Source organism: Sylvia atricapilla, chromosome 30, assembly GCF_009819655.1.
Source record: "Sylvia atricapilla isolate bSylAtr1 chromosome 30, bSylAtr1.pri, whole genome shotgun sequence".
Classification (NCBI taxonomy): Eukaryota; Metazoa; Chordata; class Aves; order Passeriformes; family Sylviidae; genus Sylvia; species Sylvia atricapilla.
In genome coordinates this window covers 936,207-949,582 of record NC_089169.1, presented here as the reverse complement: position 1 = coordinate 949,582, position 13,376 = coordinate 936,207, and the positions used below count along the sequence as shown (strand labels likewise).

At 61.7% G+C, this 13,376-nt stretch overlaps 1 protein-coding gene across 2 annotated transcripts; it reads right to left on the bottom strand.

The window, feature by feature from the left end:
- Positions 1-2,537: 2,537 nt before the first annotated feature.
- PEAR1 (platelet endothelial aggregation receptor 1) lies at positions 2,538-11,928 on the bottom strand. Of its 2 annotated transcripts, none has more exons than XM_066337977.1 (22): positions 11,836-11,928; positions 10,120-10,212; positions 9,935-10,039; positions 9,359-9,459; positions 9,165-9,257; positions 8,268-8,514; positions 8,071-8,185; positions 7,859-7,995; positions 7,066-7,278; positions 6,395-6,569; positions 5,803-5,923; positions 5,564-5,727; positions 5,371-5,473; positions 5,148-5,294; positions 4,931-5,059; positions 4,567-4,695; positions 4,275-4,490; positions 4,090-4,199; positions 3,883-3,994; positions 3,653-3,712; positions 3,035-3,220; positions 2,538-2,817 (listed from the first exon to the last, which is right to left on the bottom strand). In XM_066337977.1, the coding sequence occupies exons 2-22, from the start codon at positions 10,209-10,211 to the stop codon at positions 2,666-2,668; spliced, it is 2,907 nt and encodes a 968-aa protein (XP_066194074.1). In that variant the 5' UTR covers position 10,212; positions 11,836-11,928; the 3' UTR covers positions 2,538-2,665. The 2 variants fall into 2 exon arrangements, with proteins under 2 accessions (XP_066194074.1, XP_066194073.1); XM_066337976.1 differs by lacking the exon at positions 11,836-11,928 and adding an exon at positions 10,300-10,370.
- Between the last annotated feature and the right edge of the window lie 1,448 nt (positions 11,929-13,376).

The window sequence follows — 13,376 nt, the reverse complement described above, 5'->3', positions numbered from 1 at the left end:
AAGGGAAGGGAAGGGAAGGGAAGGGAAGGAAGGGAAGGGAAGGGTAGAGGGAAGGGAAAGGGTAAGGGAAGGGAAGGGAAAGGGAAAGGGAAGGGAAGGAAAGGGAAAGGAAGGGGAAGGGGAAGGGAAGGGAAGGGAAGGGGGAAGGGGAAGAGAGAAGAGAAGAGAAGAGGGGAAGGGATGAAGGGAATGGACGAAGGTGAAGAGAGAAGGAGAAGATAGAGAGGAAGAGAAGGCAGAAGAGAAGAGAAGAGGAAAGAGAAAGAGAAGAGAAGAGATAGAGGAGAGAGAGAAGAGAAGAGAAGAGGAAGAGAAGAGAAGAGAAGAGAAGAGAAGAGAAGAGAAGAGGAAGAAGAGAAGAGAAGAGAAGAGGAAGAGGAAGAGAAGAGAAGAGAAGAGAAGAGAAGAGAAGAGAAGAGAAGAGATCTGCCCACCCTCGGGTTCAGTGGTGTGATCACTCTGTCCTGGCTGTGCTCCGGTGCTGGGATCACCCTTTCCCCCGAAGTGAGTCTTTTAAAACTCCTGAGCTGTGGCCGGGCAGATCTGAGATTTCACCACCACACCCATAAACTCTCCCTTTCCCCTCGGTCAGAGATACAGAAAGGCCTCAGCGAAGCCTCTCCTGCCTTTCCCAGCTGCCGAATGTTTGAGGCACTCACACTTAATCTTTCAGTCTCACGCTGTTGTCTCCAGACAGGTTGCCCAGCCCTGCTCTCTGCACAGAGCAGTAAATAAATCGAATTCCTCACCCTGTGTGTGGATTGGCCTCTCGCGCTCTGGGTGAAAAAACCTGTTCTGGAACAACACCACCCCCCCGTGGCTCAGAGCCGGTTAAATCTCCTTCCCGGGAATTCTTCCAGGGTGGTGATTGCCGCGTAGTGACCAGAAGGAAGAGATGAGATAGAAGAGAGCCAAATGAGGAATTCTACAGTGAGCAACAGCCATGCCAATCCTTAAGAATATAAATCCCACTAACAACATCGCTCCTGTTTGCATTTCCCCTCCCTGCGAGCACCAGACGCTACAACAGCAAGACAATCCATGCTTTAGGACTCCATCCGCCACGCCAGTCCATTGGTTGCGTTACCAGAACAATCTCAATATTTGCTCAGCACTTCTGTTCCCCTTGGCTTGGGCTTCTTCTACAGAGGTAGTAGCGTTGTGGACCCAGCATTCCCCACTGGGGAAGTTTAATATTCCACATATTCCTTGTTCCTTTCATTACGTGTCTAATGCCGACGCATTCTGCAATGTCATCTTCACAGCCTGCTGAAGCACAGGTTTAATTCTCCAAGAGCACATCTTGTCCTGTTATTCAGAGCATGTACGTGCCAAGCGAAATTTCCCAGAGCCCATTGGTGTCTCATTATTGCACTTCTGGAAGAGAAACCTGCTTCAAGCCCAAGGGGCTAAAGTCATTCCAAAGGTGGAATCACAGAATCATGGAATGGTTTGGGTTGGAAAGGGCCTCAAAGCTCATCTCATTCTACCCCCTGCCACGGGCAGGGACATCTGCTATCTCAGGTTCCTCAAAGCCCCAATGTCTAACCTGACCCTGGACACTTCCAGGGATGGGGCAGCTACAGCTTCTCAGGAACCCTGTGCCAGGGCCTCACCACCCTCACAGGGGAGAATTTCTAACCTAACCCTGCTCTCTCTCAGCTTGAAGCCATTCTTTCTCCTTGTCCTGTCACTCCAGTTCCCGATGAACCCCGATGGACCCTGTTGGGATTGATGCAGGTCCCTGCTCCCACTGCTGGTCCATGGCAGGCCCAGCTGGGCTGTGCAGGGATTGTTCTCCTTCCCAGGGTGTGAGACAGGCGTTGCTGGGTTTCTGGGACCCCTGCTCCCTCCCAAGGTGCTCAGTGGCTCTGCAGAACTTTCCATGGCATTGCACAGACCCCTGCCCCTTCCTAGTGGCCAGTGTGGGATCTGATGGAATTTCCACAGAACAGTGTGGACCTTGCTCCCCTCCAAGAGCACAATAGGTTCTGCTGGGCTTTGCCCATGTCCACACAACCTCCTGCTCCATTCTGATTCAGCTGTATGCCCAGCCCACAAGAGCATCTGCTCCCCACAAAAGGCCCAATGGGCTCCATCAGCCTTCGCAGATCTCTGAGGGCTCTGTGCCCGCCCGCGGCTCTGCCAGCTTTTCTGAAGACCAGATTGCCTCTTCTTCCTCCTGGGCCACTTTAGGGCTTCTCCCCTCCCTGGGCTTCATGCAGGCCCACAGGTAACCCCACTCCCACTCGTGGCACACTGTGGGCTCCATCAGCCTTCCCCTGTTCTGCACGTGTTCTGTTCCCTGCCACGCTGCACAGTGGGCACTGCCATACTTTGAGTAGAACCCAAAAGCTTTCGGGCTCTCACCTTGTGCACACCCTGGAGGGAGCAGTGACCCAGCATGGAGCTGGGGGTGGTCCACAGACCCCACCAGTCTCCCTTTTCCTCCCACCACGGTGCCAGCTGTGTACAGTTCCCTGGCACAGACACTCAGTGGGGACTTGGCGGCAGGCAGTCATGCAGAACATCCACACTCCACACCAAAGCCCCTTTATTCACCACCCACAGGCCTGTGCTCAGGGACAGCAACAGTCCCAGGGTACTCCAGTCCCTGCAGGGATCCTCTGTCCCCTCGTGGTTGGTCCCTTGTCCACAGGGCTCCTCAGCGGTCCTTCCTGCGCAGTGGTGGGGATGGGGGGTAGTGGCGGACAGGTGGCACGTCATAGTGACTGGGGATGTGGCTGTTCTTGGGGGAGTCGTAGTGGCTGGGGAGCTCTCTGTGGGAGGGGCCTTCGGGCCCTTCAGGACAACTCTCTGCAGGGACAAGAGAAGGCTGCAAGGGGACACATTCTCCCAGGGTCATGAAGCCCCCATCTGTAATGTCTCCCTGGGGACAGACAGCCACTGTCACCAGGGTCATGTTTCCCCCCAGGGCTGTGCAGCCCCTGTCACCGAGGCTGTTTCCTCCCCATCACTGGGGTTGTGTTCCCACTGACCAAGGCCACCAGTGGCAGGGGATCCCCAGCCGTACCCTCCTGTGGCTCCTCAAGGAGCCCAATCTCAGCGTAGGACATCTCCCGCTGGACAGGGGATTTCATCTCCATGTAGCTGCCCTCGTGGGCCTTGGTGCTGGTAGGAGGCAGCTCCTTGATGGTGGCGTAGGGGTTCTCGCTGGCCAGGGAGCTGGCGCTGGCCCCCAGCCCCTCCCAGGGATGCTCTAGGGGAGAAGCAGTTGGGGATCCTCCCATGGCAGGATGGCAGGGAGCACAGAGGAGAAGGAGCAGCTGTGTCTCAGGCAAGTCCCTACCCCATCCTTTTCCTATCCCATCCCTATCCTTTACCCATCCCCACCCAAATCTAGTTCTGTTCCAACTCATTCCCAAACCACCCTTGCCTCTTCCTTATCCCAGCCCCGTCTCTTCCCCAGCCCAGCCCTGTCCCTTCCACATCCCAGTCACTTCTGTCCCTTCCCCATCCCATCCCCTCCCATCCCCATCCCCATCCCCATCCCTTCCCTAATTCAACCCCATCCCCAACCCTTTTCCCACACTTACCTCAGGCTCAGCTTGTCCCATCCCATCCCACCCCATCCCTGTCCTTTCCCCATCCTACCACTGTCTCTTCCCTCATCTCTCCATCACACTTCTACCTTTGCTGTCACACTTCCTCAGGCCGTGGCTGTAGGTGTAGCTCCGATCCAGCTGCCTGCCTGTTAGGAGGGCAGGTTTGGGGTCCCCTCTGCTTCATCTCCCCCTCAGCATGAAGGTTCTCCACCCACCCCATCCCAGCCCCTTCCCAGGGGATTCTGAGCAGGGAAGGGACTCAGGTGCCCACCCCACTCTGGCCAAGATCCAGAGCTGCCCCCTGACTCCTCCTTACCCCTGGAGCCCAGGGCTGATGCCCCGAAGTGTTTCCAGTCAGGAGGCAGCGTGGCATTGCCTTCGGGGCTGTAGGGTCTCTCCACACTAGAGAAGTGCTGGGTGCCAGGTACCTGGAGCCAAAAAAGGGGACAGGTTGGGGTTGAAGGCAGTGGTGCCATGCTGCCCCATGCAACACTGTCCTGTCCTGTGCCACACCCTGCCATACCTTGAGGGAGCTGGCTCTGTCCTGGGGGCCAGGGGCTGGCAGCGGGCACTGGGACAGTGTGTGGTAGCTGGGGTTGGAGTAGTAGTGCGCATGGTGGCTTGGAGGTACATCTGGAGGGACAGCAGTCAGCCAGGTGCAAGAGGGCCACCGGGGCTGGGGCCACATCTCCACCACGGCGGGCTGACCTGGCACCATGTAGTCAGAGGTGTCTGTCTGTCCTGCTCTGTAGGCCACGGCCAGGTGCCGCTGCTCCTTCCCCTTCTGCCAGTGATGGTAGCACAGGGTTGTGACCACCACAGCCACCAGCAGTACCACCAGGGCCACCAGGCTCAGCACCATGCCCAGGGGGCTGTAGGCTGCAGGTGGGGCTGGCTCGATGGTGTAGGGCAAGTCAGGATTCCCTGTGGGATGGAGAGGAGTGTCAGTCCTTAGGGTGAGGGAGGGAACTCGGGGAGCTCCCGCTCTGCCCCCACTCACCAGCCTCACAGTGGGGCCCAGTCATGCCTGGGGTGCAGGGACACGTCCCGTTGGTGGGGTCGCAGGTGGCATTGTGGGGACAGTGGCAGAGCCGGTCACACTGGAGCCCAAAGGTCCCAGGGGTGCAGGCTGGGGACACAGTGTTACCATACAGCTCCACACTGGGGCCATTCAGCTGCGGGGTGGTCAGGACCATGGAGGTCCACAGAAGCCTGTATGGCTCTGGACTGCCCAGGCCAGGAGTCACCCAGGTGACTGTCACCCAGTGGCCATGGGCAGTTCTCTCTGTTGCTCCCTCCAGATCCCCCATCTGAATTAGAGACACCTTGCCCCCCACTCCCCCTGCCCCATGCCCCCCACTCACGCTGGGAGCAGCGGGGGCCACGCCAGCCTGGGCTGCAGAGGCAGGAGCCATTGGTGGGGTGGCAGGAGGAGCCATTGGCACAGGAGCAGGTCAGGGAGCAGCGTTTGCCGTAGCGGCCGGTGGGACAGACTGGGGAGAGAGGAACGAGCTTGGCCTCAGCTCAAGGCTTAAGGATCAGGCTGGGAGCAACCCGGAATTTTGGGGGGTGTTCACTCACGGCGCTGGCAGGTGGGGCCGCGGTACCCCGGGGCACAAGTGCAGGATCCATCCTGGGGGGAGCAGGAGGCTCCGTTGCGGCAGGAGCAGGACATGTGGCAGCCCCGGCCCCAGGAGCCCTGGGGACAGCCCTGCTTGCATTGTGGCCCTGCAGGGAGAGTGAGGGGTGAAGGTGATGGCTAAGGGCACAGTGGGGTTCCCCCGATGCCTGGTGTCCCCTTTACCTGTCCAGCCGGGCAGGCAGTGGCACTCTCCTGTCACTGGGTCACAGCCATCAGCGTGGGCGCAGACACAGCGCTCCCCACAGCCTGCTCCAAATGTCCCGTTCTGGAGCATGGGGACAGGCTGGTGAGTCAGCGCAGGGTGGTGGCACCGACCCCCAGTGCCAGCAGCACCAGCACAGCCAGAAGGACTCACCGGGCAGGGCTGCAGACAGCGAGGGCCCTGCCAGCCCGGGGAGCAGTGGCACGTCCCGCTCTGGGGGTCGCAGGATGCCCCATGGGCACAGTCACAGCTCCGGTTGCAGCTGGGACCCCAAGTACCAGCAGGACATGGCATTGAGCAGTCAGGTCCGTGCCAGCCTGTGGGATGAGGGGACAGGAGGGTGGGTGCAGGGGTGGGGACAGATACCCCCCAAGACCCCAGTGTGCACCCACCTTCCTTGCAGAAGCAGGAGCCGTCGAGTGGGGAGCAGGCGAGGGCGTGCTGGCAGGAGCAGTGCCCCGAGCAGTTCATCCCAAAGGTGTTAGAGGGACACAGGGAGGAGCAGTGCTCATCCTGGGTGTGGGGACCAAGAATTCAGGACAGACGGGACCCCTGCCCAGGCCTGGGAAGAGGACCCACGTGTCTGGGGACCTCTCACCTTCTCTTGGTAACCTGGTGCTGTAGGGAGAGTGGACAACCCCAAAACCCCCATTCTCCCACGGGAACCCCAAGCTCTCCCCAGGGTTGCCCAGATCCCCGAGTTTCCCCCCAAGGATGCCCACATACTCTGTCCCCCCAAAGGACGCCCAGACCCTGAAACTGCCCTCAGAGATAACCAGACTCCCAACCCATCCTGGAGGATGCCCAGACTCCCATGTTTCCCCCAGGGATGCCCAGACCCCATATTTGCCCAGCTTCCAAACCATCCAGACACCTCCATTCCCCCCAGAACCATCCAGAGCCCCCATGATCCCTCCAGCACCACCCAGACCGCCACTCTCCCCCCACGCTGTCCCAGGACCACGACCCCCCCATAGCCCTCACCGTGTAGCCAGGGGGGCAGTGGCAGTGGCCGGTGGTCCCATCACAGACCCCCCCATGGAGACAGAGGCAGCTCTGCAGGCACCCAGGCCCGAAGTAGCCGGAGGGGCAGCTTTCATTGCAGTAGAGCCCGGCCCAGCCAGGGAGGCAAACGCACTCCCCAAGCATCGGGTGACAGCTGGGGATGCACGCTCAGAACCCCAGTGCTCCCACTGCAGGGCACTGGCTGTGCTGGGAAGGGGCTTTGCAAACAGGGGAGCACAAAGCACCTGCCCCAAGTAGGGATTAAAGTGTTCCTGGTCATGCAGCCAACACCTGGCTGGCTGGGTGAGGGTGCAGGGGAACATCGCAGAGGGGAAAGGAAGTAAGGGAAGATGAGTTTGGTGCAGAGGGAGATGAGGATGGTGAGGAGATGAGGATGGTGAGGAAGGTGAGGATAGTGGGAGAACATGAATATGGTAGAAGAAGCGAGGATGGTGAGAGGAGCTGGGCGGGATGGGAGAGCTGGGCTGGGGATGCTGGGGTTGGCTGGGGATGCTGGGGAGGGATGGGGATGCTGGGGTTGGCTGGGGATGCCAGGGTGGGATGAGGATGCTGGGGAGGGATGGGGATGCTGGGGTTGGCTGGGGATGCTGGGGTGGGATGGGGATGCTGGGGAGGGATGGGGGTTGTACCTCTGGCTGTGCTGGGGGTGGCAGAGGCAGCGGCTCTCGCAGTGGAGGCCGTAGAGGCCAGGCAGGCAGTGCCGCTCCTCACAGCGGCTGCCCTGGAAGCCGGCCTCACACAGGCAGCCCCCATGCACATGATAGCACTGGCCTCCGTTGGCACAGTCACAGCTCTCCTGGCAGTCCTGCCCGTACCGCCCCACTGGGCACCTCTCCTGGCACCTGCATGGTGAGCAGAAGCAGTGACACAGCCCCACCAAGAGCTGAGGTGGCTCTTGGGATCCCCCCTAGCCACAAGCTGAGGCCATCCAGCTCCTTGCATGCCAGACTGGGGAAGGTGGGGTTGCCTGGCCTGCATAGAGACCTGGGTTGTGGTGGGTTGTGGTGGCAGCAGTGGGTTGTGGTGGCCTCGTCCCCATGCGCCACATCCCCATGTATCCCCTACCATCTGTGGTACCCCTGTGCCCTGTCCCTGGATGCCTCCTCCCTGCGCACCTCCATCTCCACCTGCTCCCAGACCATGGAACTCTACTCCAAAGTGCCACGTCCCCAAGTGTCCCCTTCCCCCATCCCCTTGGCCTTCCAGTCCCCTGTATCCCCATTCCCCTGTGCCCTCAATTCCCCAGCCCCTCATTCCCCTCCATCCCTTTGTATGTCCAGCCCCTCCCAGCCCCCAGTGGCTCCTCATCCCTGCCCCCACAATCCAGGTCCCACTCACTCCCCTCCTGTCTATCCCCCCAATACCTCAGACCCCCATCCCCATACTCCTTTTCCCCCACCCCGTGCCCAGTTCCCCTCTCACTGCTCTCCAGTGAAGCCAGGGGCACACTGGCACTGTCCCCCGAGGGGGTCACAGTGGCCCCCGTTGTGGCAGCGACACTCTCCCTGGCAGCCAGGGCCAAAGCGCCCGGGGGGGCACGGCATGGAGCAGATCTCCCCCTGCAAAGGAGCACCAGGGTCAGCAGGGGAAGCTGAGGCAGAGACCACGTTTGGAGGAGGGCACAGTCCACCTACCATCCAGCCATGAGGGCAGACGCAGGTGCTGCTGCTGGAGGGGTGGCAGATGCCCCCATTCTGGCAGGGACATGGGGTGGTACAGGACATCCCCTCAGGGCAGGGCACCTGGCAGCTGTTGGGGGAGAGGGGTGAGCAGGACCCTGCCTGGGGCTGGCAGAGGAGGGGAGGACACAGAGTGAGGGCTCCCTACTCACAGAGGGCCACTCAGTCCTGGTGGGCAGAGGCAGGCGCCAGTGGAGGCATTGCAGAGGGCCTGGTGGTGGCAGGGGCAGGGCAGGTGACAGCCCTGCCCATAGGTGCCAGGTGGGCATGGCTGGCTGCACAGGGGGTCGGTGAAGCCGGGGGGACAGGAGCAGGCCCCAGTCAGGGGGTCACAAGGGGCCCCATGGTGGCAGAGGCAGCGCTGTCCACAGTCTGGCCCCCATGACTGCTCATCACACTCTGCATGGGGGAGACCAGCAGTATTTCCTATTCTGTCCTGTCCCTTCTCATCATGTCTCATCCCATCCCATCTCATCCCATCCCATCTCATTAGCAATCCTCCATTCATGCCCATTCAGTCCCCGTCCTGTCCCCATGCCATGCTGTCCCATGCCATCCCATCTCCATCCCTGCAGCCGTTCTTCCCCAGCCCATCCTCATCCTATGTCCATTCCCACCATGTCCTCTTCCTATCTTCATCTGCATTCCAATCCCATCCTCATCCCATCTCTACCCCCACCCCATTCCCATTCCCATCCATCCATCCATCCATCCCCATCCTATCCCTGCTCCCATCCCCTCTTCCTTCCCATCTTACATCTGTCCAAATTTCCATCCCAACCCATCCCCATCCCATGCATATCCCATTCCCTCCCCATCCAACGCCATTCCCAGCTCACCCCCATCTTCATCCCATCTCCACTCCCATTCCATGCATACCCCATCCCAATTCCATCCCAACTCCATCCCCAGAGCCGCCATCCCCATTAACCTCTTGGGTGTCCCACCACGGCTGCCCAGCTCTCAGGGGAACAAACCCACTGCCCCATGTTCCAGCCCTGGCTGGGGGTGCCCAGCCCCAGCCGTCCCTGGCTCCCTGCAGCGCTCACCGCTGGAGCAGTTGGGGCCACGCCAGCCCGGCTCACACTGGCACAGCTCGGGAGCCACGCAGCGGCCGTGGACACACTCCTGGCTGCAGTGAGCTGGGGGAACACGGCCAAGCAGAGAGTGTCCTCAGGGACCTCTGGGGACACCCTGCAGTGGGACACAGCCCAGGGCCACCCCGACCCCTGGCCCCACTCACGGACACAGGAGGTGCGGCTCTCGTAGTAGCCCTGGCAGCACTGGTAGCGCCGCCGGTACTCGGTGCGGATGGCCTGGCGGTACTCGGTGCGATACGCGACCCTGTGCCGCCAGGGGGACAGTGACCGTCCTGTCCCCCTTGGCCTTAGGGACACTGGGACAGCCCTCCCAGCCCCCCTGGCCTTGGGCACAGCCCTCTTCCAGTCCTCCAAGGGCCTTGGGGGCACCCTGTGCTGGGATAACCTCCCTTCAGCTCCCCATGGCCCCTTGGCACAGCCCTTCTCCAGCCCCCCTGGTTTTGGGGCAACCCCCCTCCAGCCCCTCCCCCAGCCTTTGGCACGGCCCCCGTCCAGCTCCCTCTCTGTCCTTCTCTCATCCGGGGGTGGGACATTCCTCCAGCCCCTCAGCCTTGGGGATACCCTGGGGTGGGACTGCCCCTCCATGAACTTGGGGATGCCCTGCATTGGGACAGTCCCCATTCAGACCCCATGGCCTCGAGGACAGCCTCCCTGCACGGCCCCAATGTCCTTGGGGACACCTTGCAGGGACAGCCCTGGTCCCCAAGGGATGCTCCCACCTCTGCTGCGGGCAGGGAAGAGGAAGGCCCAATCCCTCCGGACAGGGCTCACTGGAGGACACGACGTAGGGTTTGGTGTACGACTCCTTCACTGGCGCTGTGAAGCTGCGGATGGGGGAATGTGGGGTGACTGCAGATCCTGGGAGACCCCACCACTGTCACCATCCCTGTCCCCCCAGTCCTACCTCTCCCAGTAGCTGCAGACGTTGGGGTCCCCGGGGCGGAGGGCGGCCAGGAGCCCGGCATGCACGGCCAGCACCGCGGCCCACAGCAGCATCCTGCACGGAGAGACCACAGCTTCACCCTGTGCCTCCGCACATTCTCATTCCCCACCCACCGCCCCCGGCCCCAGCTCCAGACCCGACCTCCCTGCAGGGCTGGCTTTGCATTCCTCCATCCCGAGAAACAGCCCCGGCCCCGCTGCTCCCCAAGCACTGGCCTGTGCCAAAGGGAAACTGAGGCACGGCCGCTCAGCAGCCTGGGTGGCCCAACGCAGCCTCATCCCAGTATCCTGAGAAGCCCCGGGGCACAGCCAGGGCATCACCCCGACGTGTCCTGCAGACCCCACGGCAAGGCGGGGAGGCGCTCCCATGGGTGGGACCCCGGGGTGCCGGGGCGGGGTTCGGCACGGCGCCTCCAGCCCCTGGCACGGCGCCGCACGGCCCCGCTTCAAGCCGCTCTGTGTTTATTCCCAGCTGTATTTCCTGGATCCATCAGCTTCTTGCTCAAGCCAGAGAGGGTCCGGCTCTGCCGGGGCGGCTCCAGGAGCGCTGCCAGCCGGAGGCCAGGCTGGGAGAGGCGGCGACCCCCGAGCCCCCCGTGCCCGGCTGTTTACCGGGATGAATGTTTCAGGGCAGGACTGCCGTGTGCCAAGGAGGAAACAGAGGTTTCCTGGTAAGCACAGCTGGATTTACCGGGGTTTCCTTGCTGCTCCAGCCACAGGACAGTCCAAAAGTGCTGCCCGGGCTGCTGCCTGGGTTCATCCTCCCCCTCACCAGAGCCCGCGCTGCGTTTTGGGGCCAGAGCATCCGGTTTTGGGTGGAAAAACTGTTAGTGGGAAAGTTTCCCCCCATTTCCCTTCAACTCCCGGCAGTGAGGAATTAATTGCTCATCCGCTGCCAAAAGTCCCTCCCATGGACTCTGCCGAGGGGGGAGAACCAGGGGAGCCCCAAGCTCTCCCCAGTGCCCCACTCACCCCCCAGCCTCATCCCCTGTTCCAGCAATGTGGGGGGACCAGGGGGGTCCCAGCATTGCTGGGAAAAACAGGAACCACGGGGAGATGCTGGCAGGAAAAGCAAGGAGTCATCAAAACATGCCAGCACGTCCCATCTGCTCCTCACTGTGGGGCTCAGCCGCGGGAAAGAGCCCCCTCAAGGTTACCCTAAAGGCAGGAGACACCCTGAGACCCGGCGCCCTCTCGCCACTGGTGTCCTTAAGAGCCCCCGGGTGGGATGAGAAGCATCCCACTGGTGATGGGGCTGAAAGGAGCGTGTGGGGTGAGGGCAGGGGACCAGGGCACAGTCCTGCCCTGTCCCTGCGGGGAACACGGTGCTGGGCCCCACCACGGCCACTATCTCTGCCCCGGTGCCTCCTCTGCCCCAGCCCGGGATCTGACGCGTTTCCTCCGCGGAGCCGCAGGGATGGGGCTGGGTGAGGGCAAGGGGGGCATGGGTGCAGGTCAAGGTCACCGCGGGGTGTCACAGCACTGTCCCACGCCCCATCCGCTGTCCCCCGGCCACCGTGCCCTCATCAGCGTCCCCTCACCTTGGGACCTGCACCATCCCCTCTCCCCCCACGGCGCTGGGGACCGTCCCCTCCGACAGCACCCAGCAGGGGACGGTGCAACCCGTCCAGCCAGCCCTGGCCCCAGGGTGGCCCGGGCGGGGGACAGTGGCACTCACCTGGCCGGGGGCCGCGGTGGCAGTGTCAGGGCGCAGCGGCCCCGACGCGGGGCTGGCCTGGCCGGCCGGGATGGCGCAGCGCGGCCGTCGGAAGCAGAGGGAGGGCTGGAGCTACTCTCAGGAAGTTTGGACGTGGAGTCAACTACGGAAAAGGGAAAAAAATAAAAAAAAACACCCTTAATTTTTTTTTTTCTCTCTTCTGTCCAGAAACCAGCGGGTTTTGGCACAGCAGCACTGCCAGGACTGCTCACACAGAACACTTGGATGGGGACGGGTCTGTGGGGACATCCTGGTGCAGCCTCTCAGTGGCGTCCTGGAGCAGCCTCCTGGGTGCTGGAGGATGTCCCCTTCCCGAGGGCTCTGTGGCACCCATGGGTGCAGGCCCTGAGCCGGGCTGTCCCGCAAGGCTGGGGCAAGCGAGGGGACCCCCTGACCAAGGGGCAGCTGCTCTGTGGTGAGGGGATGTGAGGAGGAGTTTCCTTTGGCTTCAGAGCAGCAGCTGCTGGCAGCAGAGCAGAGCCCAGGGCTGGTGCCCAACATCCCGGGCACAGCATCCCTGCATCCGAGTCACATTGTTCCTGCATCCCAGGGTCACATTGTCCCTGCATCCCAACATCCTGGGCACGCATCATCCCGACATCCCTGGTACATCATCCCTGCATCCCAGGGACACATGGTCCGTGCATCCCAGCACTCTGGGCACACAGCATCCTGACATCCCAACATTCCAGGCACAGCATTCCTATGTCCTGGGATCCCAGAAAGACATCCTCTCTCCATCCCAGAGACACATCATCCCTGCATCCCCAAATCTCAGGTACAGATCCCCCCCACATTCTGGGCACACAGGATCCCCCCATCTCAGGATCCTGGGCGCATCCCAGGACCACGGGCACGAGTCACCCCTCATCCCAGATACCCCAGCCCTACACTGCAGCATCGCTGGCCATGTGTTCCCCTGCATCCCAGGATCTCTGGCCATACATCACCCCATATCCAGGGATCCCTGGCCTTGCCTCACCCCCATTTCTCTGGATTCTCAGCCATCCACCATCTCTGCATCCCTGGATCCAGACCATGTACCACAATTATATCCCAGACTCCTGACCATACCCTCGCATCCCGAGATCCCCGTGTCACCACGTGTTCCCCTCAACCCGGGACCCCCGGCCAGCCAGCTCAGCACCGCGGGCCCCCTTGCCCAGCTGCCCCCCACCCCCAGCACACATTAGCGGCCTCCGAGGCTCCCAAGGCGCCGTTAATTGCTTTGCTCGTTACAGGAACAGCTCTAATCACTCACAACGATTTTCACATCCCAGGGAGACTCAGCTGCCTGGCCCCCTCCCCGTGCCTCTCCCCGGGTCTCCATTAGGATCAAGCCCACCCGCTTGGGGCTCCGCTGTGGCCATCCCAAAACGGCGCTTCCCGGAGCAGGGGTGGGCGTCGGGAACGTGGGGGCTGCGGCGTGCTGGGATAGGAAAGGATATTGGAGATGGGACAAGCTGGGGACATCCGGAGCTGGGGATCTGGTGGGGAAGTGA